The sequence below is a fragment of the Juglans microcarpa x Juglans regia genome, chromosome 3D, assembly GCF_004785595.1.
Source record: "Juglans microcarpa x Juglans regia isolate MS1-56 chromosome 3D, Jm3101_v1.0, whole genome shotgun sequence".
Taxonomy (NCBI): domain Eukaryota; kingdom Viridiplantae; phylum Streptophyta; class Magnoliopsida; order Fagales; family Juglandaceae; genus Juglans; species Juglans microcarpa x Juglans regia.
The window spans coordinates 7444250-7468337 of record NC_054598.1 but is presented as its reverse complement, the minus strand read 5'-3'; the positions used below and the strand labels follow the sequence as shown (position 1 = coordinate 7468337).

At 35.5% G+C, this 24088-nt stretch overlaps 1 protein-coding gene across 3 annotated transcripts in view; it reads left to right on the top strand.

Moving 5' to 3' along the window:
- The first annotated feature begins 6122 nt into the window (after nt 1-6122).
- Nucleotides 6123-24088, top strand: part of LOC121256047 (phototropin-2-like) — a 32287-nt gene continuing 14321 nt past the window's right edge. The window contains exons 1-14 of one of the 3 annotated variants that reach the window (XM_041156658.1): nt 6123-6331; nt 6833-7488; nt 8226-8408; nt 9718-9809; nt 9885-10170; nt 10366-10582; nt 11146-11216; nt 17932-18038; nt 18263-18312; nt 18441-18545; nt 19909-19968; nt 20794-20883; nt 22268-22344; nt 23709-23793. In XM_041156658.1, coding sequence (XP_041012592.1) covers nt 6878-7488; nt 8226-8408; nt 9718-9809; nt 9885-10170; nt 10366-10582; nt 11146-11216; nt 17932-18038; nt 18263-18312; nt 18441-18545; nt 19909-19968; nt 20794-20883; nt 22268-22344; nt 23709-23793 — 2034 coding nt within the window. In that variant the 5' untranslated portion in view covers nt 6123-6331; nt 6833-6877. The other 2 variants (XM_041156659.1, XM_041156660.1) reach the window with 2 other exon arrangements.

Sequence of the window (24088 nt, the reverse complement as noted above, 5' to 3'; positions counted from 1 at the left end):
CTGTTTATGCATTAATAAACAATATAATTTTAATATTCATTTTCACCTGAAAATATAATGGATCTTATTTTTTCACTCTATGAGATTGGAATGAATTGGTCAAGATCAATCCCTTAAATCAAGAGGTACTACTGATTTCATCCACCACTAACCATCTCGCAGTTAAAACTGTTATTATTTCATGTAAGGATTATGTCTAAGAAAGTGGTGAATGAAATATTGCATTGCCTAGAAAGAATTAGTTCTTGCATTTCATTACCATACTCAGACGCATCGATTAGAACCTTGGCTAGCTAGATCCTTGGGGGGTTTAAGAAGAATCCAGATGTTGTAATGCCTCGTATGATTGGCTGATTATCTTTTAAGTTTGTACCTTTAGTAATGAATTTTAAGGGAGTTTCGGTTATCTTTAACTAACTCTTTTGGAGTATGAATTTAAATGTAGTTTGTGTCTTCTTTGAATCATTACAAAATGATACCAAAATTAATCCCAACTAGAAAATGGTAAATGTGATTTCACATCACTTAAAAGAATAAAAAAAATTCTTACTATTTATAATGTGACCATGTATACTTTTCATCTTCTCGTATTATTCAAAATTTGTAGTATTAAATGCAAGAATAGTGTGAAAAATTCTGTATTTTTTGTTAGAGTTATTATCATTTAGAGTTATTATACTTATAATCTTTACACCTCACATATGCTAAGAAAAAAAATATTTTCTAAGGTTACGTTTAGATGTTAAGTTGAGTTGAGTTAAATTCTCTATAAATAGTATTGAGTTGAGATAGTGAAGTGAGTTATGTGGAGTCCACCCAAGATGAGTTTAGATGTGTTTGAATATTAATATGAGTTTAAATATATTTATGGAAAGTTAAAAAAAAGTCGTGAATCTCACGTGTAAAAATATTTTGAGTTGAGATGAGTTTAATAATTTGAGAGTTTAGTATTTAAATATTAGAAAAAATTTAAATTTAAACTGAACTCAACTAAACTGACTGCCGTCAATAAACCAAACTAAGCCATCCTTAAGACAACAGAATCAAAGAAAAAAGATGTGGAAATCTCCGTCACTCATTTTGGACATCTGGAGAGCCAATCAGGTAGAATGAAAAATTATTTTTTAAGCGATTCTCTTTGTATTTATATTGCTGCATTTTGCTTAAAATTTTATTCGGGTCCCATCTCTTTAATATTCCAGTATTTAATTTGATGAAAAATCTTGCTTAGAAAACAAGGGAAATAATGGTAGATTATCCTGCAAACCATCCATGGGTCTTGATCCTTTCCCATCGGAGAGGAATTTTTCTACCCTTTCTTTCTTCCTCCGCCCCAAACAAGAAAAATCATCTTCCATCTTCCATTCTTGCTGTTTTTGGCCCCTAAAATTTTTAAAAACTGTCGGGAAATGGGAAGAAATTAGCACATACGTTGAGCCAGAGCCAGCAACTTGCCGCTTTTATAATTTATAAAGCCACCAGATTATGCACCTGTAATGCTGTCCCAAATGTTCACGGCCAGGATTGTAGTTGCTGAATAACACTTTTATGATTAAACGATTAAATCCACAGTCATCTCTGAAGCTCAACCTCTGCCTTCGTTGATTACTTGTACCTTAAACTGTGCAGTAACCGTCATTTGGTGATTGGTGCCCGTACATCACTAAAGATCCGGTATTCTTTATCAAAAAACGCTGACTGAGAGGCCGGCATGGGAATTCGGCAACGAAAGTAGGACAGATCCAGTGACCCATCTGCATTGATTTGTGGTTTGACGGAGTTTGGAACATAAATTTATCTCAACTCATCTTAATTCATCATTATAATTTTTTTAAATTCCAACACAAAATATAATAAACAGTTTAACTTTTTCAAATCTCAAAATAATAATAATATTAAAAAATAATATTCTAACAATATTTTATCATCTCAACTCAACTCACTTCAACATCCAAACACAACCTAATGTTAAATATTTACAAAATTATGTGAAATTCTTTTGGAAAAAAATTAAGAATCCATCATAAAAAATAAATAAATTTTTATACTTTATATAATAGTTTTTGAGGGTGTAATCTATTCAATTCGAGCCAATTTTTGTTAAATTTTAGAATCGAATTGGTCTAAATCAATTTTAGAATTTGATAACCGAAACCGACCGATTAATCCATTAAACCATAATTTTTAGATTTCGGTTCGCTTTTATAGCTGTGTTTCGATTTTTGATTTTTTGATGGGCTGGTTGTCTTTCTGACGCAAATGAATAATTTTTTTAATCCATATAGAGTCCAAAACATTATTTTTAGCCCAAAACAACATGCATATAACCAATTAACCAAATAAATGTTAAAGATATTAATAAAAGATATACTAATTAGTTTAGTTAAAACATGCATTTAATAATATCATATTAATTTAATATGTAAGGATAAATAATAACATGTTCATAATTTAATATTAATATTCATATTTAAGAGAGTTTAAATTAAAGAAACATAAATAATAAGATTAAAATTTTACGTTATATTATATTTGATAATATGTACAATATATACAACATATAATATACATATATATAATCAAAAATTAAAATATATACTTCGATTTAGTCCAATTTGATTTCCAAATCATAAAAATTGGGACGGAATCAGTTTTTAATCAATTTTGATGCTAGGGAACTGAAACCAACTGAACTGGTATTAAACTGGACCAAATCCATTAGGTCGATTTAGTCAATCAGTTCTGTTTGATTTTTATTTATTTTATCTTACAATCCTAATGGTCTGTGTTCTTAGACTACTCTTTCTCTCTTTTCGACCTCTCTCATCAAGCTCTCTCACCGAACTCCCTCTCCCTCTCTCTCATCGAGCGCTCTCTCTCTCTCTCTTTCCTTTAGCTCAATTTTGGATTGGTTTGATTTTCACTTTTTTTTTTTTATCAAATTTTCTACACGAAAGGCAAAAGACACTAAGAACGATTTTTGTGTTTTTATATTTAATTGATGAACCTGATTTGCCACATCATGCGAGTGGTGTAGATCAATTTATAAACCGACTGATGAGAAGATTTACTCATCCAAGATATGATTGATGATTGCATTAACATTGCATTCGGTCTAGTAGAGATTCCGAGAAAGGTCAACTCTTTGTCCAGCAATTCCTACGACTTCCTCCAGCCGATAGGAATATTTGTTTGTCAACCATATATCTAACACGAACGAATAATGTTACATACAATTATGCAGTGTGAAAGTACTAAACAATCGTTTTGAAAATGAGTTAAATCTATTATTAAAATATTATTTATTTATTTATTCATATAGATTTCATAATTATTCACTTTTATCAAAGAGATTACACAACACTTATACATTTGATGATTGTAAATATCATTTCTTAGAGTTGGTGGTGCATCGGAGCACTGCGTAGGCTACATAAAGTCGAAGTGATAATTTTGAGTGAATAAGCTTCTGTTTTCTTCTCCGAACACTTATTGTTTGTTAAATTCCCCTCCTCATATATAGCTTCATAAACGGGATCTAAAAATCCAAAAATCAACCATATATAACCTAGCTAGTACATTAATTGAATTTCGACGTCATTCATGACATGGCTTAATTTGTCTTGCCCTTCCCTTTCAACTTTCATGGAAGATGCCAAATTATGACCAGTATTAATCAAAGATAAATGCTTTAATCTAGGTATATATTACGTTAGATTTATTTTTAAATTTATTTTTATGAGATTTTGTTGTAACTATAATACTTTTAAATCATTCAAGCTCTAACATTTAGAATATTCAATTAAATAAAATAGAGTATAGAGTTAGTGTTGAACTCAATACCACTATTTTGATATTATGTGAAATTATTACTTTATTTTTAAACGATTAAACTTATTCATAAAAAATAAATTGTTATTATTTAATTTATATATTAACCGTACCTAACTGACAGTCTACGAAGTCATGTATAAGAAAAATGAGTTTTTGTGATCAATTTATTACAATTAAAAGATTATTTACAACTAATTTTAATTACAAATAATCATTTTGCTGGAATTAACTGATCGTAAATAAGTAATTTTCTTGTAGGCACCTATTTAAAAAGATTGTAGATAACCAGGTGATTAATATAAAGACGAACTCTTTCTAAGTTTGAAAATGCATATATATCAGCAACAATTAAACAGAAAATGCATTCAGGAAACGATAGACTTCCATCACAATCTGAGAGCGAGAGTCAATTGAAAGTTGAATAATAACCTTTTACATTGTCAAGGACGGGGAACCACAGCCAATCAGATAGAGCCATGAATAAGCTCCCAAATAATGAAGGCTAATATATGTCAAAAGAATACAAAAAATGTTGCGGAGACTTGTGGTAGCTACAAGCTAAAGCCGGCTGAATGAATTGGATAGCACAAAACTTTACTTTTAGAAGTGAGACCCATGATCTCTTCTTCAGATGCTTTCGTAAACGTCACGTGGGTGAGCCTCATGGCCGGGCTCCACCGGAAATACAGTACTTGTTGTCGTTGGGTGTTCTTGTGGCTACCATTGCTGCCACCTGTTTATGACCAGATTGCGAGGTAGATTTCTCCCGTCTTTTATTGGTGCTCTGTTGGATATATTTTTCTCCAGCATGGCATTGAAATATGCATGTATTAATACATATATAAAACCACTTTTTTTATAAAATTACTTCTTTTGTATATTCATTTTACCATTTAAGTAAAATTTTTAGATTGATTTATATATATTTGAGATAAAATAATAATAAAATAATATTATTTTATTATTATTAGTTTTTTACTAAAATCAATTTTTTTTTATATATATTTTGTAATTAGCATCTACTACATACATTTGACATTAATAATACAAATGCAATAATAAAAATATAATTTTTTTATATATTATATTAAAAATATAATAAAATGAAAAAAATATATAATATATTATAATACTAAAATGAATGTGCAAGTGAATGTTTGTTGTGTTGTTGAATGAGTGAAAAAATGAAATGATTGTGAGAGAGAGAGGGGAAGGAGAGAGAAATAATGATTAAAATATGATTTGTAGGGTGAATAGTAGTTATCTAAATTTGACTAAGTACTGTTCATAGGTAACTAAATATTTGGATATACATAAGCCAATGTGGAGGATTTTAGGATCATATTATGTAAATATGACTCTGCATATGCATATGTATTGACCAATGCTAATACTCTAACTATTTTGTTCTAATATCTATAATATAATATGTATTTAATAAATATTTAGTTCTGTCATTTATAAAGAAATCAGCTCAATCCTCTATTTCGCTAATCTATATTTATTATTGAAGAATTCTATGCATCATCTGCTATTCACTTTCACATTTTATATTTATAATTTTTTTTATAAGGTGTGTGATGTTTTTCATAAAGTGTGAAGTGTATGATAATAAATAATAACTGATAAGAAGAATTTTTATTTATTATTTGGTTCATCTAAATCTTATTCAACTCGGAGATCAAACATAGATATTGCCTAATTGTATTAAACAAAAATAATTCAGAAAAGTGTGGGAAAATAAACCCGCGTAATTATGGTTCATCCCATGCACGAACACGAAAGCGAAAACTTCAACGGTTTCTGGAAGAAACGAAAATGGTTCAAGACGTGGAAGTTTACATGACCGTACAAGTTAATTGTGTGGACTATAATGTCCTATTGCCTGTATGCTTGCTGTTTGCATATAAAATATGGCATCTACTTTTCCCTACGAAGGAGTACACCAAATTTAAAAGTGATGGCGAAATCTAGCTTCAATCTGCCACATTCCAATTTCCTAGCCTCTTAAATGTTAGAGCGTGTCCTTTCGTTTGCCCATATATCGACCATTATAATTGGAGGTATTTCTTTCCTTTTTTTTTATTTTTTTCAAGATAACAGATCCATTTGGACCATCAGTTCATTTATCCAGCATTTTTCTGCGTGTTTTTATTTGAAAAAAGAAAAAGAAAAAGGATCTGTCACCAGTGCAGACCGACATCTGAAAAACAAGGGCTGTGATGGAAAGCAATGTCCTTGTCGGTAGGGACTGCATATTTATGGCGAAACACGAACGCTATCTTCATCCACATGTTATCTGGCCTCTCTAGTTCAGCACATCTTAAATGGGAACTAGGTGAAGAAAACTAGTCTACAATTGCTAATTCTGTCGAATCAGCACCAGCACAAAGAGCTAATCAGTGGTTCGGTCATGTCAGGCTGCGGAAGAGCAGTGGCAAATTAAAAGAGCAATCTTTCTTTGCTTGAACGCCTATATAGTCAGTCATCTGAAACAGTGAGAACGGATCATTTGTTTTCTTAAAGGTCTTTGCGTCTCTTCTGCAGCATGTTCTTCCACTTCTCACTTCAAATGATTTCTGTGAAATGTAGGAGACTTTTTTTAGTTAATTGGTACATCTTTTTGCAGAGCAACTGGGGTATGAGTAGGATCAAATAAATGTTTTAAGTACAATGGTACAGCCGACCATTTCTCCTTCCCAGATTCATTCCCTCACGTTTAATTTATGTAGTACGTGTTTTAGGCTTTTAGCTGCTGTTTCTTTATTCCTTAAGTCTTTCAGGTCGGGAATTCCGGTGCTGAAATTCAGTTCTCCCAATAATTATTTTCAGTGCTCTTTGAGTACTTGTGAGAGGACTCTGTATATCTATTTTCCATATACATCTGAAAGAATATTTGGTAGCTCTAGCTCAACATCTGTCGGAGCATTCGGGTTTCCTAAGGAGAGACCATCTTCTAACTCCATATAACTAAAGTAGGCTCATTTTATTGTGGTAGGTATAGCGCTTAATAATTCACTGGAGACAGAGACAGAATTGAAAAATGGAGAAACCAAGAGCAACGCCATCGGAGGTATTCGAACTGCCTGCAAGTCACGATGTTGGCAGCAGCAGGAAGGGTGAGGGGTCTGAGACACGAGATCAGGGTGGTTTAGGAAGCACTTCTAATATTGCTTCGACAGTCATTAGCACAGAGACAAGCGCGAAAAAGTGGATGGCATTTGACAGAGAGGCCGTAAGCAAGCCCGAGCCCGGCAATTCTAGTTCTCCTGGTGATCAAATTATAAGAACTGAAGCTGGCATAGCCGCAAGGACAGCTGAGTGGGGTGTGGTGGTGCAGGCAGATGTGGGAGAAGGTAGCTTCAGTGCAGCAGAGGGTACGAAAAACGATATGTCGAGGTCATCACACAATGGATACAGAGTTGCCGGAGCGGATCAGTCGACCAGGACATCGGATGAATCAAACTCTGGATATGAAAGATCGTCAGGGGCCTTTCCGAGAGTATCACAAGAGTTGAAGGAGGCTTTGGCAACTCTGCAGCAAACATTTGTTGTATCCGATGCAACAAAACCAGACTGCCCCATCATGTACGCCAGCAGCGGCTTCTTTACCATGACCGGTTATTCTTCAAAGGAGATTATTGGAAAAAACTGGTGAGCTAGCTACCATTTCTCCTATTTCTTTTTTTTCCTGCTAGATTTTTGTAACGGAACTGGTAAAATTTATAGCTGGGGTTCCTTGGTTTTAGTCAGAATAAAAACTGATTCCGAGAGAGCAGAAAAAAGGAAAAGAAACTGTTAATCCTATTCAGAGGTAAATTACATTCTATGAAAAAAAAAGAAACAGAGCAAATGGGTTTTAACTTATTTTTATAAGAAAAATTATATTCATAATTTTTTAATTTTTATAAGAAAAATCCTTACATTACAAACTCTACATAATTTTTTAATTTTTAATTTTTAATTTTTAATTCTTATTAAATATGTGATGATGAATAAAAGAAATTAATTAGTTTAAAAAAAAATAAAATTAAAAAATTTTAAAAATAAAAATAAGTGTGATTCTTTCATATATGTTTCTGTTAACTGTCTGAGACAACGAACGACCATGTTTCAGAAGCACCACGTCAGACCAAATGGGTTGGGCCATGTCAACGAAACCAAACCCGTCGATATTGCATTTTGTATACACCAGCATTCCTCATGGCTTTTCAATCTATAGGGTTTTTCCATTCTTTATCTAAGATCAGGGTTTAACAGTGTCTGGGCAGTGGGCATCAAAATGAAAAAGAAAAAAGAAAAAAGAAAAAAGAAACTCCATATAGGAAGGACTCCATTGAGAAAAATGAGGGAAATTGAGCAGTGACTTTAAGGGGGTGTTTTGGGTGCAGCCGATTTCTTCAGGGACGGGAAACAGACAGGAATGAAGTGGCCAAAATACGAGATGCAGTTCAAAATGGGAAGAGCTACTGTGGAAGGCTCTTGAACTACAAGAAGGATGGTACCCCTTTCTGGAATCTTCTCACTATCACCCCTATCAAAGATGATAATGGGACTACCGTCAAATTTATTGGGTAAAAATGTTGCTTTCTTTCTTTCTTCCTCATTTTTCCTTTTCTTTTGTCAAGTCTAGCGATCTAATACCGTGGTACCAGTAGAATTGTACGAATGAGCGGAGATTGTTGGGTACGTGATACGCATGTTTAGTCTGTAATCATGATATACACAGTGCATGCAATTCAAGATGAATGTCGATATCTTGGTACAAGTGACTTAAATGTTTCTAACATTTAAGTCACTTTTAAGTCACTTGTACGATCAAATGAACGATTTCTTTTTCTTGAATCAGAAACATGAACGATCAAATGGCTTAGAAGTCAATTATTGGAGTTGTCTTCTTTGCCATCGAGTTGCAGAGCCTTTTCTTGTTCTCAGCTCTGGCATTGGCATACTTAACTTTGTTGTTTTCCCCATTGCACGAGTAACCAACTTAAGCAAACTTTTGGTCATTCTTTCTGATTCTAGTTCTAGTCTTTTGTATGAACATTGAAAATGCTTTGTCTGCAAAAGGAGAAGGCAAAATGGAGAAATATATCTATGGCCAAGAAATCCCAAGCGCTAGTATCTCAGCAAACTAAGCTTCAATGGGAGAGATTTTTGGGCTCAATAAAGCTACAATTTGATTTACAGTCTAAACATTATTCAAATTCTCTGTAGTTATATATTATGGTTGGAAGAATGGTTAAAAGATCGAGACATTCCAGGATTGTGAAGTTTCTGTCCTTTTATTTTGTCTATGGCATGTCTTGGATTAAAATGACTAATGTCTAACTTCTTTCACGTAAATTTGCATAGCTTGGGATGTTTACACATGCATGCATCACCTCACTATGTAATCTCCTAGCATTTGTGTCTCTTTTTAATTAATATTTTAGGCCTCTTTCTTAAAGTGTTATGCTGTCATAACACTTGTGATTATTTCAATTTCCAAAATAAGGATTCTTCCTAGACATTGAATTCCCATTCCCCAATTTGATCATAAAGAACCTCATATGTCCTTTAGAATGCCTAAATTCTACCACCTTAGTCAATGCATTTAATGGGTTGACAATTTCTTAATTTGACATATACCATCTTTTGAGTGCTGAATGATGCTCCCGAACTACATTTATCATTATTCACACTTCAACAATTATTATAACTTCTCTTGACTTCGCATTTTTATATCATACGATTTTCTGAATTAAAAAAATACATAAATCTCCACTTGTCTTTTTCTCCCCCTTTTTTAATCATGATAGGAGTTGTTTCGTGCAATGTTTTACTTTTTTCTGTGACTTATGATCCAACCTTATTCTGGATTTTTTAATGATGTTTCTGCAGAATGCAGGTGGAGGTCAGCAAATACACTGAAGGTGTTAATGACAAGGCATTACGGCCGAATGGGTTGTCCCAGTCGTTAATCCGTTATGATTGTAAGCATGTGTGCCAACTTTTCTATTGGATGTGACCATATCTTTACTTAATAATCAGATTTTCTTGTGTGTCAGCTCGTCAGAAGGAGAAGGCTTTAGGGTCCATGACAGAGGTTGTGCAAACTATAAAACATCCCGGATCTCACATCAAGGCATTGAGTCATGGTTGTACCAGCAAGCATGAAGAACAGGAAAATTTCAACCTTGATTATGTTCTGCCAAAATCTGCTGAAATTCAGAATATGAATACATCAAGTAGACAAACTCCTCAATCGGATTCCATGGGTGATGTGTCTCACTCACTTTCTTGTCAGGAAGCAGACCAAAAGTCTAGGCAGTCAGGACGCATTTCGTTGATGGGGTCAGTTTTAATGATTGCCTTTGCTACATTACGGAAAGGATAATGCTAACAGTTTCATGTAAATGATTTTTACAGTATGCACATTGGTGTTTATTACTCGAATGTTTTGTTCAAGGGTGACTGTGGATGTCCTAGCAGACTTATGAGTCCCTTTTGAAGTGTCAAGTTTCCTATTTGATGTGTGAATCTCTGCAGATTTAAAGGGAGGTCTCTGAGCTCTGCAGGGAGGCTTGAAGAGAAGCCAAGTATAGAACAAGAGGTTTTGATGACTAAAGACGTAGAACACTTGGAAAGTTGGGAACTTACTGAAAGGGAAAGGGATATACGCCAAGGAATTGACCTAGCAACCACATTGGAACGCATTGAAAAGAACTTTGTGATTTCTGATCCTAGACTTCCTGACAACCCGATTGTAAGATAAAAGTCAATTAATTATTTAATTTTATTGTTGAAAAACTTTAGATAACTGCTCCAAAAATATGAATTTAAGTTTGTCATCTGATGCTCTGGAATGCAGTGCACTCATCCTTCTCACTACTTGATGTAATTTTTTCAATCTGTTTAGCCTGCTTCAATCATTTAGTGCCTTCTTCATGGAAAAAGCTTATTTTAACTATGTAAACATGATACTTCATAGATGTAAAATTGCTTTTCTGAAATTTCTTGCTGCACACTGCTGCTCAATTTTTAAAATTTCTGTCATCACAGCATACTGCATGTTTTCTTTTGTACTCTGCATGATCACATGATCATATAGCACCCCATAATATTTAGTATGGTTTTTTATAGTAAAGAAATTATGAAAGTATTCAACACTAGAGTTACACTATATTCTATATTTTAAATATGATCAATATGCAATATACACTCTTCATTGTACAAAGTGTGAGTGTCATGGCTCTATTTTGCAGTAGTATGTCATATAGGCATGATTTGTATTATATTTTGAAACTGATCTGAATTGTTCCTGTACAGATATTTGCATCTGATAGCTTTCTCGAATTGACTGAATATACACGTGAAGAAATTTTGGGAAGAAACTGTCGGTATGAAATTTTTTTTGATAAGTAAACTATCGGTATGAAATTAGTAGATTTATATCTTTGATTAGTTGTGATTGCATTGCCATTTACCTCCCATTTTAGGGGCCTTCATGTTGGACTCACTTTTCTCAAACACAGTAATATTTTTTGTTTTCCTTTTTACCATTCGTTCTCATGTGTTCCTCTCTGATTGTATCATGTAACGTTGTACTTGAAAGTGTTCTTACTCTTCTGTTGCAAATAGATATGGGCAAATGATTCATTTACTTCATCTGTTACATTAATTAGGAGCAAAGCTGTTTGCTGATCTGAAAATGCTTTATAATTCTTCATACCGGATCGTTATATTACTCAAACGTTAAGTTTCATAACTTTTGTTGAACATCTTAGACATGGATAATGCGAGATTAATGAGGTCTGGGAGACGATAAGTATGTGGGCATGTGAAAAGAAAGTATTATATTGGCATGTGAAAAGAAAGTATGCTGGTATGTGATGCTTTCATACGTGCTTGAGAGATTAGAAGTGAACTCCTTCACCTGTAGCCAGTTTACCCCATCTAATAAAGACCATTTTTTTTTTCCCGATTTCTGGTGGCAGATAATTTTCTGATATTGGTGCCTCTACCATATTCTTGCCTCGTTGGATTGGCACTGAAAAGCTTGGGGATTTTAGATTGAAGTTTCATCCTTTATTCTTTGCAGATATGCCACATTACTTGCTGAAACTTTGAGTTATATTGTTTTTTTGATAAGTATAAGTAGTTGTATTGATAAAGATAGGTATAGCCCAAGTACACCGGTGGTATACATATGAGTACACCAAATCAAGAACTAGAAACTGTTACAAGAAAGTTTTGGAAGCTAAGACCATTTAACTCTAAAGCAATGGCCCACATAAATAAAGTCTTCCAAAAAAATCTCCTAAAATCCTTCGAGGAACATTCATGATCCTAAAAAAATCTATCATTTTGTTCGCTCCAAATACACCAGAAAATACAAATAAGAGCCATCTTCCACACTGCTACAATCTGTGGTGTCCCTGTGGTCCCTCGCCAGCTAGCTAGTAGTTCCACCACCCTTCCTGGCATTACCCAAGCTAGTCCCATACTGCTGAAAAAGTGATTCCATATATCCCTTGCAAAATCACAATGTAATAGTAAATGGTCTACCGATTTCCCACTATTTCTACACATACAATACCAGTCCATAATTATAATTCCCCTCATTCTTAGATTATCCATGGTTAAGATCTTCCCTAGAGCTGCTGTCCAAACAAAGAATGCAGCCTTGGGGGTTGCTTTAGTCTTCCATACGTTCTTCCACGGAAAATAGGGCCTAGTTTGAGCTGAAAATATATCATAAAAAGAGCGAACCAAGAATTTCCTTTTCTTAGAAGGTCTCTGTTCCATCGTGTCTTCAGTTAGAATTCCAACACTGATGTTATACAGCAGGTTGAAGAACTCCTCCAACACACTCACTTCCCAATCTTGTGCCTCCCTAGTGAGGTTAATATTCCACACCTGTGAACCATGACTAATTGCCCTCACGTAAGCCACCATAACTTCCTTATCTCGTGCAATTCTGAAAAATATTAGGATAAGCATCCTTAAGAGCCGAATCTCCCGTCCACACATCCTCCCAAAAGCTAATTCTGCTGCCATCCCCCAAACACAGTTGAGTGTTTCTCGAATAATCCCCCACCCTTGCCTTATATACTTCCACAACCCAACCTCGTAAGCCCCCCTCCCCTCTTATGATTATAACGCCACAACCATTTCCCTAATATAGCCTTATTGAAGAACCTAACATTACGGACCTCTAACCCACCATCTCTCAAAGGAGTACACACTCTATCCCAACCAACTAGATGAAATTTGAACTTATCACCTAGACCACTCTACAGAAAATCGCGTTGAAGTTTCTCAATCCTAGATGCAATTCTCGCCGGAAGGGATAATAAAGATAAGAAATATGTGGGAAGGTTAGAAAGAGTGCTCCTTATAAGTGTGATTCGCCCCCTTTCGATAAGTATAACCTTTTCCATCCGGCTAACCTACGCTCTAATTTCTCTAGCACCTCCTCCCAAATTGTCTTGGCTTTGAAATTTGCTCCCAACGGAAGACCAAGGTACTTCAATGGTAGCAAAGAAACCACAGTACCCAATATGCTGGTCAATCCTCTAATATTTCTTACCTGACCCACCGCAACCATCTCTGTCTTAGCAAGGTTTATCCTTAATCTGGATGCCGCTTCGAAATATAGTAAGATGACCTTCAAAGATTGAATATGTTCTGCCCTATCCTCACAAAATAGCAATGTATCATCTGCAAACAAGAGATGAGAAATAGTGGTGGAACCATGATTAGCAGCCCCGTTGAAAATCTTGAAAAAAACCCTCCCTCTACCGTAGCCGACACCATTCTACTAAGAGCCTCCATCACAAGTACAAATAAGAGTGGTGATAGTGGATCACCTTGTCGTAGCCCCCGCGAACTATTAAAGAAACCCACAAGATCACCATTTACCAAAACTGAGAACCGAGCTGTTGTCACACAATGCTTCATCCACCCCTGCCATCTTTCCCCAAAACCACATCTACTTAACAAATAAAACAGAAAATTCCAGTTGACATGGTCATAGGCCTTCTCCATATCCAGTTTGCATAAAATACCTGGTACTCCCGACTTAAACCTGTTGTCCAAGCATTCATTAGTTATAAGAACCGAATCCAAAATTTTTCTACTTTTCACAAAAGCATTTTGGGACTTAGAAATAATCTTATCCATAATGGTGCTCATCCTATTGGCAAGAACCTTGGCAATTATCTTATACATACTGCCCACAAGGCTAATGGGCCTGAAATCTTGCACCTCTATTGCTCCTACTTTTTTAGGGACAAGTGCAATAAAAGTAGCATTTAATCTTTTCTCAAAATTTTCAAACGAAAAAAATTCCTGAAAAACCTGCATAATCTCCCCTTCCACCACCTTTCAACAAGCCTGGACAAATACTATAGTAAAGCCATTCGGACCTGGCGCTTTATCCTTATTCATTTTCCTAATCACTAGTCGTATCTCCTCCTTTTCAAATTGTCTCTCTAACCAAGCCATACTGATTTGATTAATGACCTCAAAAGCTAGGCCATCTACTTTTGGTCTCCATGCATATGAGGTTCCTCAACAGTTGTTCAAAGTGTCCAGCAACATGCTCTCTAATTTTTACTTGTTCTGATGATAAACCTCCATCAATAGTCATGGACTCTATGGCATTAAACCTCCTATGTGAGTTTGCAACTCGATGAAAAAACGTTGTACATTTATCCCCCACCTTAAGCCACAATGCCCTTGACTTTTGCCTCCACGAGATCTCCGTTAATAACAACCTTTCTACCTTTGAGACAACTTGACCTTTGCATTCATTATCTTCTTCTACACCTTCAATCTTTGCAATTCTTGAAGGAGATTCTTCTTTTGTAATGTTACATTACCAAATACCTGTGCATTCCATGTCTTCAAATCTACCTTCAAAACTTTCAATTTTTTTTTTAATAAGTAAAAATATTATATTTATATATCAAAAGGAGTAACCAAGTACACTGAATGTATACAAGAAAACATCTTGTCCATAATAGAAAAACCCTAATAACCCAAAAAGCTCGTGAAAAACAACCCAAAATACACCAAGCCCGACCACAACCCATTGCTTCCAGTAGAACTAAAACTCTACCCAAAAACTCCACCCCAACCCCTTGTTTCCCGTCTTCACAATGCCTTCCCTTTAGACTTCCCTCTAGTTGAGCTACCACCCTTAACGTCGTAGTTGATTGCAGAAAAAAGACGCTATAAGTCCCTGTTTTTCTTGAAACTTGATTTGGTTTCAAGTGCTTGGCTTGCCTCGATCGTAGTAATTAGTTTTTTAAATTGATCTTCACATCCTTCATGTGAAATTTCTATGAACTGCTGAATCTTGTTAACTTTAGGCAGAATCCAATTCACTATTAGAGAAAGAGAGACCAGGGGAGCCACAATATCCTCAGACACAGTATCCAACTGCAATCCCGACTCTAGGCATTCCTTTACACAAGGCACCAATGCCAAATCCATATTCGAATCTTGTACCTCCTCAGCAACTCCATTGGTTCTCTCCAATGGTATGACACCAAGTCCCTTCACCTCTGGTGACCCTTCATGTGCAACTTCAGCGGGTCTTTTCACCAATGGTATGACACCATTTTCCTTCAACTCCGATAAGGGAGCCATAGTTTCTTCGGATACAGAAGTCACCTGAGGCGAATGACATTCCAATATAGATGGCCGATACTCGATGTAGAACCCACTTCGGAAAACCCAGACTTCCTTTTGACCCGCCATACTCTTTTCGATCTGGTTATAGGAACAAGGCCGAATCCGATTTTTCGTTTTCCTTTATCTGAGTTTAATGGATTTGGGCATATCTTAGTCTTGTTTCTTACAACCCTGTTGCCTTCAGCTGGAAGCAAGTCTATTTTCGTAGACAAAAAAGCTATCGCTGCCTTCAATTTGACAAGTTGGATTTCCATATTCTTTAAAGAATTATGCATCGTGACAAGCTGGTTCTGAGGCGTGATCTGCAAACTACTTTCATCAATCCCCTCACTATGAACCCCCGAAGCATGACCTGTCTTCAGAGCTGCCGCATATGATCGCCTCACCACCGTGGATGTACTTGGGTCTTTATGATTCACCTCCAAGTTGATGTTCTCATTCTTCTTTTGGTTTTCCTTCTTTGACCCATCAGCAAAAAGCATATCCGCAGCTCTGCGTAATTCTGCAGCAAATTTCTCCCAACCTAGACCTTCATACCCTTCAGGAATGACTACAACACTCCGCCGGCCTCCTCCACCATATTCGGTGACTGTTAGAAACCTACTATGCTCGTTGGAGCATCGTTGAGCCATGAATGTTCTGTTTCCTTCACACAAGTGTTTTGTGAGATCCAAATTTCTCCCTTCTTGTAATATTGCTTCCACTGTAGCCATCAACCATTCTATACCACTACGACCCATCACTACAAATCTCCAAACCCTTCTACTCATCTCCACAATTTTTAATGAAGACCTCCATATTTCTGGCAAAAGCTCAAAAGCCTTTGATTCCACCCAAAAGCACACACCCATACTAATATCAAACCTTCGATTTCAGATGCAGGGGCATCCTAAGCTACATGTCTTCATTCTGTCGAGAAAAAGCAATGCGCGAAGGAGGCTGGGAAAACAGATGCCCCTAACCTGAGTTAACGGAGAAAACAAAGTCACCGGAGGATGACCGACGTCGGAGGCCCACAATGTGGTCGCCGGAGTCCATCGAAACAGTTTGTAACGGTGGCTAATGCAAAGGCTCAGGTCGCAGTTCGCCGGAGGAGGTTACAGAAGAGCAGCAGAAAACTCCCAGTTGCAGGATAAGGACCGATGTCGGAGGCCCCACAATGGAGTCGCTTGGGTCTGTCGTTCAGGTCTGTGGCAGTGTTGAAGTGCACGACGACAATTTGACACCTTCGAAAAAGAAGAAAAGCGAAATAGCCAGTTCGCTGGCGATGACCGATGCTGGACGGCCCACAGTGAGGATGCCGGGGCCCGTCGGCCTCGTCTGTGACGGAGATGTGGTGCCACTATCAGGTCGATGGTGGGTGGGGGGTGGTGGCAGGATAGGTGGGTTAGGGTTTTCTCTTGGCTCACTGTTCACCCATGGGTTTTAGGGCTTTGTTCGAAGATAAAATTTCTGTTCTTGTTCTATCTCATAGGGAGGAAAGACACTTAATGTTTGAAGTATCTTCAAAGCTTTCAATTTTCTAGCCAAGACCTTGCTCGGAGTGCCCTCTAGTTGATATGAATCCCACCATTGCCTAACCAATTCCACAAACCCCTCCGCTTTTAACCACATGTTCTCAAATTTGAACGGTCTTCTACTCGAGGAAGTCATTTCTGACATAACTCTGGAAATTGTGTTTCCCATGAAGTAGAAATGAGGAATCTATCCAGCCTTGACCAGGCTTGGTTGTTAGACCAAGCATAGTCACTCCCATAAGTGTTAAGTCCATGAGTTCTAGTTCGAATATTAAATCCGAGAATTCCACCATAGCTTGATTTTGTCACCCCTCCCATGATCTTTTGCTGGGAAATCTTGTCACATTGAAATCCCCACCAATACACTAAGGAACATCCCACCAAGTACATGGGCCTGCCAGTTCATCCCAAAGCAACCATCGTTCACTATCCAAGTTGGGGCCATACACCCCAACAAAGGCCCATGCTAAGCCATCTACAGAATTTTTAAAGAACATCCCACCGAGTAATCTCCCACAAATTCATCAATGTTTTCCACTACCCTCTTGTCCCACATGACCAAAATTCCACCTGAAGCTCCCTTTGAAGGTAAGTATGTCCATCCCACATATTGGCAGCTCCAAATACTCCGAATGGTTCTTCTTGTAATAATCTTCAACTTTGTTTCTTGCAAACAAATTTGAGTTATATTAGATCTTATGGTGATTGTCATTGCTACAATCTCTTAGTTTTGGTAGATTTTTTTGTTTTGCCTGATATGATTTGTAAGAAACTAGCATAGCATATTGTCTCATACCATTTTTCTGATCTCTCCTATCTTTTTTTTCTCCACTTGTTTAAAATGCATCTGATTGGTAACGCAAGTTCTACTCTAATTTTCCGATCCATTTTACAGATTTCTTCAAGGACCTGAAACAGATCAAGAAACTGTCTCAAAAATTAGAGATGCCATTAGAGAACAGAGGGAAATCACTGTTCAGTTGATCAATTATACTAAGAGTGGCAAGTGAATGCTTTTCATATTTGGTTAAATTATTTTACCATTACCTTTTGCCTGGAACCAAGAACGACATGGGATTTGGTTGGAAGTGTTGCATGATATATAAATTGCTTTGGCATTTATTCTATCTTCCTAGCTTTGGAGATTTCATCTTTCACTTTTTTTTGGGTGTCTTCAAGTTTTATATTGCCATCATGCTAAATTGTTATGATTTCATGGCTTTCAGGAAAGAAATTCTGGAATTTATTTCACTTGCAACCAATGCGTGACCAAAAGGTGACAGACTTTTTATATATTTTTTTGTTTAGAGAATTGTTTAATACAATCTTCAATTGATTATCCATTGAATTAGGATGTTAATTTCCTTTCCAGTTTTTTACTAGTGGTCCATGTAACTTTGATAGGGTGAACTTCAATACTTCATTGGTGTCCAACTAGATGGAAGTGATCATGTGGAACCCCTGCGCAACCGCCTCTCAAAGACAACAGAGCAGCAAAGTGCCAAATTGGTGTGTATATACTTTATTCAGGGGAGGATTGCTGAAGTAGTAACAATGTTTCATGGTTCACAATACTGGGTTATTAAAAACAACATAGTTATGATTTGGGGATAGCTAATATAAGAATCTTAAGATGGATAAGTGGATATACCAATAAATATAGAACAACAAATGAAGATGTCCATAAAATTGGTGGTGGCACCAGTTGAGGAAGATAGGAGGTACATTTATCAAAGATGTTTAGGTTTGGATAGTGAGATGAGATTTTTTGGTTTTAGATGAAAGTTTAAAATATTACTTTTTAATATTATTATTGTTTTGGGATTTTAAAAAGTTGAATTGGGATTTGAAAAAGTCAATTGTTTATTGTATTTTGTATGAGAATTTGAAAAAGTTGTAATGATGAGATGAGATGAGATGAGAATTTTGTGTCTCATTCCACTTGCCAAACCTATTTAGGTGAACACCAGTGACAAAACCAGTTCAGGGAGTGAAAAGTACTGAAAGGTGCCTAACATAATCTGAGTAGAAACAGTGAATATTTATTTGACGCAAGAAAAGTTGACGGAGGGTATAACCATAGATACATACTAATTAGTTTTCACAGATCAATGGCAATTAGTTGCAATTATATCTTAGCTGAGTTGAGCTGAGCTGAGTCACTTTTCTGTGTGGGTTTATTGTTAACCTGCTGATTAACCCACCATGCAGATGCTTCATTCTTTATGTACTGCTTTTGTATAATTGATAGTCACGTTTGCATCAATCTTTTCATAAAAATTTATGACTGAGAATCCTAGGAGTTATCCTTGTTCTAAACAGAAGATGACTACACATCCTTTCAATGTACAGCATGGTTAAGATTTTTTGGTGAACTTCCTGGAATGTTAAAAAAAAAAAAAAACATTATGCATATAAAAGAAGTACAAACATTTCAGACATCAATGCATTTTCTACTGCCAAGAAGGATATTGCAGAGAAATGATTTTTTTTTTTAAGTAAGAGAAATGAAAATTATGTGAAGGCTTCTCTGGAAAATCAACAATGTTGCAATTTCAATTACATGTCCTCTGTTCATGTAATCAACCAGATTATACTTTGTTCCAAACTGTGTATCTAGGTTTGGTAGATTGAAGACATTGCCGATGATAAAATTATAAATATAAAAGTAACAATTTCGAGATTGTCACTTCTAGCATGCACATTTAAAATAGCACTGGTATAATTATCATTTGGGGAATCTACACTTATCAAAACTAAGTCCAGGTCAAGTGCATCTTTAATCTAAATTAGGTTAAGTTATGCTTTGATATGGATGGTATTGTTTTTCCCTTTTTTTGACATGTTTCAATGTTTGATTCTCTTCTATCAGGTCAAAGCCACTGCAGAAAATGTTGATGAAGCTGTCAGAGAACTTCCCGATGCCAACTTGGTAAGGTACTCTTTTTGCTTCATGTTTCGGCTGATAATGATGCATCTATGGTTGCTTCAAAAGATTACAATTTATTTGTTTTTTCAGAAGAATAGATTATATTAAGTTGCAGTCATCAATTCTTACAATTTGATACCTCCAAAGTCTGATCAGACAGGAAGACTCATCTGGCCTCATAAAATTTCTGGCTTCAAATATTCCAACCGAAACATTACAAACAAGTTAATTTATAGAACAGAAAAAATCCTTACATCCCTGTTTTAATAGATGCACACCTCAATGTTTATGATTTCAAATGTCTTTTGCCCCCACACACAGACATGCACATTATATGCAGTGACTTGGTTTAGAGACTTTGGTACATGTGATGGCATGAATGATTTGCTGGATACAAGGTCTTTCGTAATAATAAAGTAGTTTAGATTTTGCACGGTATCTTTTATTACAGTAAATGAGAGAAGCTTTGAAAATTGTGAGCGGTCAATGGATGAGTTTAGAACTTTCTTTTTTAACACTTTGTTCTATTGGTTGATTGTAATTGGCATGAAGATTCATGAATTTCTTGTATCACTAGAACATCAAGCATAGGTGATGCTCTTGTATATGCTCCGTGTACTTGGGCTCTTGGCTATTTTTTATGAGCAATAAAATCTTGTTTACTGAGAAAAAAAAATTATTACAGATAATTCATGTTTTTGGTATGATGCATATCCTTTAAGTTTTCTTTTCAGTTGTTGGTACAGAATATGCATGAGACCTGGGTTCTCTTTCAGCGATTATGCTGGTTTATAGCTGATATGACTTTTATACTCTACAACTTTTCAGAGACCAGAAGATTTGTGGGCAATTCATTCTCAGCCTGTTTTTCCACGACCTCACAGAAAGGATAGTCCTTCTTGGATAGCTATACAAAAGGTACCAATTTGTAAAAGTTAGAATTGTGCTGTTTCAATTCAAATGCTATTCAAATGTTTTCGCTAATTAAACTTCCATATTGAACTTTAGGACAAGATTTTAATGACTTGACCATAAACCTAATCTATTTCATTTTCATTACAACTATTCGTATAACAAATATTTTCTGGCATCTATAGCTTTCTTACATTTGATGGCGTCAACCATAAGTGCATGGGCTCTATTATTGGGATTTCATCTCAAACTGCTGAAATGCTGAACCTTTGGACCATATCCAAATCTACCCTCAGAGGACCTGGCTTGTCCGCACCAACACTGGATAATGGCCTTTAGAACAGTTGATAAGAATCTATAAATTATTTTGATCTTTAGTGAAATACTGATTTATTTAAAGGAATGCATAATAGAGACATATCATTGAGCCATTGTAAGACAAAGTATTTGTTTGAAGCACCTACTTTAAAATGCAGCTTCTTTTTCCAGTAATTCTTGTCTCAAAACTGATGATACAATGAGTTGAATATTGTGGTCATTTTGCCTGTGTGGATAACCTTTTCAAGTAATGGACTAAGTCCCAATTGCATTTAAAATACTTTGAAAGGAAATTTTACCCCTAAATCAAAAAGACTAGTGGAGATTTTTAAGTCATGCTTCAAGGCTCCATGTAGATTTGAGCTGATGATACTATAGATGTCTACTATGTGGAGTTGCGTTTCTTAAAAATTCCTTAATTGGTTATCTATGGAGTTGAGTATGGATCTATATATTGGTTGGGCTCTCCATTTGATACCTTAAACTTTCAGGATAAGTGGTTGTGTATGCATTGGAGCTGAAGATCATAAGCCCCATAGTCTCATATATCTTTCTACCATCTAACTTAAACATCCATGTGTTTGCCCTACTTATATTGAGAGCCATTTATTTTGGGGTACACGTGCAATTTTGAGCCTACTCATGAAAGTGGGAGGTAATAGTCCTCATTGACTTGGTGTCTAATTTGGTATGGATTTATATACTAGTCAAATTGGTAGTTTGTTTTTTTATTTAATTAAATCCTTAAGTAGCTTTCATTTTTCAGACAAGTGACAATTTATCAGCTTGTATTGAATGATTCAATTCATTGTGGACCAATATAGTAGTTTGGCCTCTTCATGTAAATAACCATTCTACTAAATGTAAGCAATGGTTTTTGACAAGTACCACATGAATCACGTGTTGTATTTTCTGTGGTATCCACGGGCCTTGAAGATTTATAATTACAGACTGACATTCTTTGAAGTCCATTTATGCAGTTTCTTAACTAGCTATGTATATTTTGGAACGTAGCAGCTGTCATCTCTCTATTATCTCATTATTTTCTTCCCTTTTATCCCTTTGTATTCAGATCACTGCACGTGGGGAAAAAATTGGGCTACATCATTTTAAGCCCATAAGACCATTGGGTTTTGGAGATACTGGCAGGTACATTGCCATTTATTCCAGATGGGATTCAAATCGATCGTCTGTGTGCAGAATATTTGTGACATAATTGTGTATGATTTCAAAATTATTGCATAATTAGTTTTTGTGTGCTTGGTGCGTTTATTCTTATATGTTATTCATCACAATTACTGAGATCTGCTATTCATTCTGCTTTTAGTGTGTATATCATATTTTTGCTGGGAACACAGGAGGGTTCTCCCCCTTTTTTTTGCTTCTTTAAGGATAGGTTTCTGAAAACAAATATTATAATTATATAACCTTAGGGCATGTTGTATTCCTTGTATGGCTAGTGTGCCTCCTCCCTCCTCCCTCTATGTGGTTACTTCTAATCTTCTAAATATCAGGATCCTGTACCTTTAATGCTCTCTGTATACTTTATATAATCTACTTTTGAAGACACTAAAATTCAAAAGAATCCCTATGGGGTTTTAATGCTGCATCTATTACTGTTAGTCTTGTGATCTCATCAACCAAAGCAGATTAATGAGGACGCCATTTAGCTGGGGCCCCTTACTCAACATGTGAAATCAATTAAACATAGCATATGGATATTTCAGATCTAAATCTCCTATTCTGCTTGCATTAGGGTATGGAGAACGTAATTACCCAAAATAAGGTATGAAGTAGGATGGAAGGGTAGAGGAATAAGTGCAAGACAAGCTCTAATTGATTTCCTAGGTTATCAGAGAAGTAATTCTGTAAGATAGTTTAGACATGCTAAGAAGTGAAATAGCATGAAACAGCACGTTCTTTCCTAGAGACCTAAAAAGTGTAGGATAAAATGGTGTGACCAAGATGAGGTAATTGATCAAGAAGAGGAAAATGAAAAGGAATTTGGATCCCAAATATCTTGAAAGGTTTTCAGAATCCATGTATAAACAGAAGAATTAGTCTTTTCGATATGAATAGAGATGATTCATTTTATGGACCCTAGACAGATTGTGAATATATGTTCACTAGAAAAAATAGTTTGAACTCTAAGCAAAGAGGAAATGAATAGAGTAAAAGAAAATTAATAATGCCCCTAGCTGTAGGCATTATGCTCAAAACTTAAGAGGACAATGTCACGCAATTGTAACCCCTTGTTATGTTTCTTTTTCAATATTCCCCAATCCAATGAATTCTCAAATTGTTTGTTTGTGACAATCTGTTTTAGCTTGAAAAAAAAATTGAATCATTACTTACTTTACACTTGTTAATTCATTTGTGTTTTTGAAACTGGTGTGTAAAATTGCTAAATATCTCCAGAGCTCACAAATGTCTTGTTTAGCATGCTAAGCATTAATGTGAGAATTGGATTCTTTGTTCTATTTTTCATTAAATCACGATGCTATTTGTTGCAGTGTCCATTTGGTGGAGCTGCAAGGTACGGGCGAACTGTATGCTATGAAGGCAATGGAAAAGTCAGTAATGCTTAACCGTAACAAGGTATGAATAATAGAACCATGATTTATTTATTAAAGATGCCTAAAACACTTCTTTTTGTCCAAAATCAATGTAATAAATGATCTGGTTGTAATTTTCATGTCTGATTGATATTTGCTACCTAAAATTAACACGAGTTTTTTTTCTTTCATTATAGCCATTGACTCTGAAATGCTTTGAAAGCGCATGTTTGCACTTTTAAGATAAAATTTCTTTAACAATCAAATTTTATCTGTTTTTTTAGTGAAATAACCCTAAATGGCTTCTATTTAGTCTGGAAAGTATTTGGTTTCAGTAT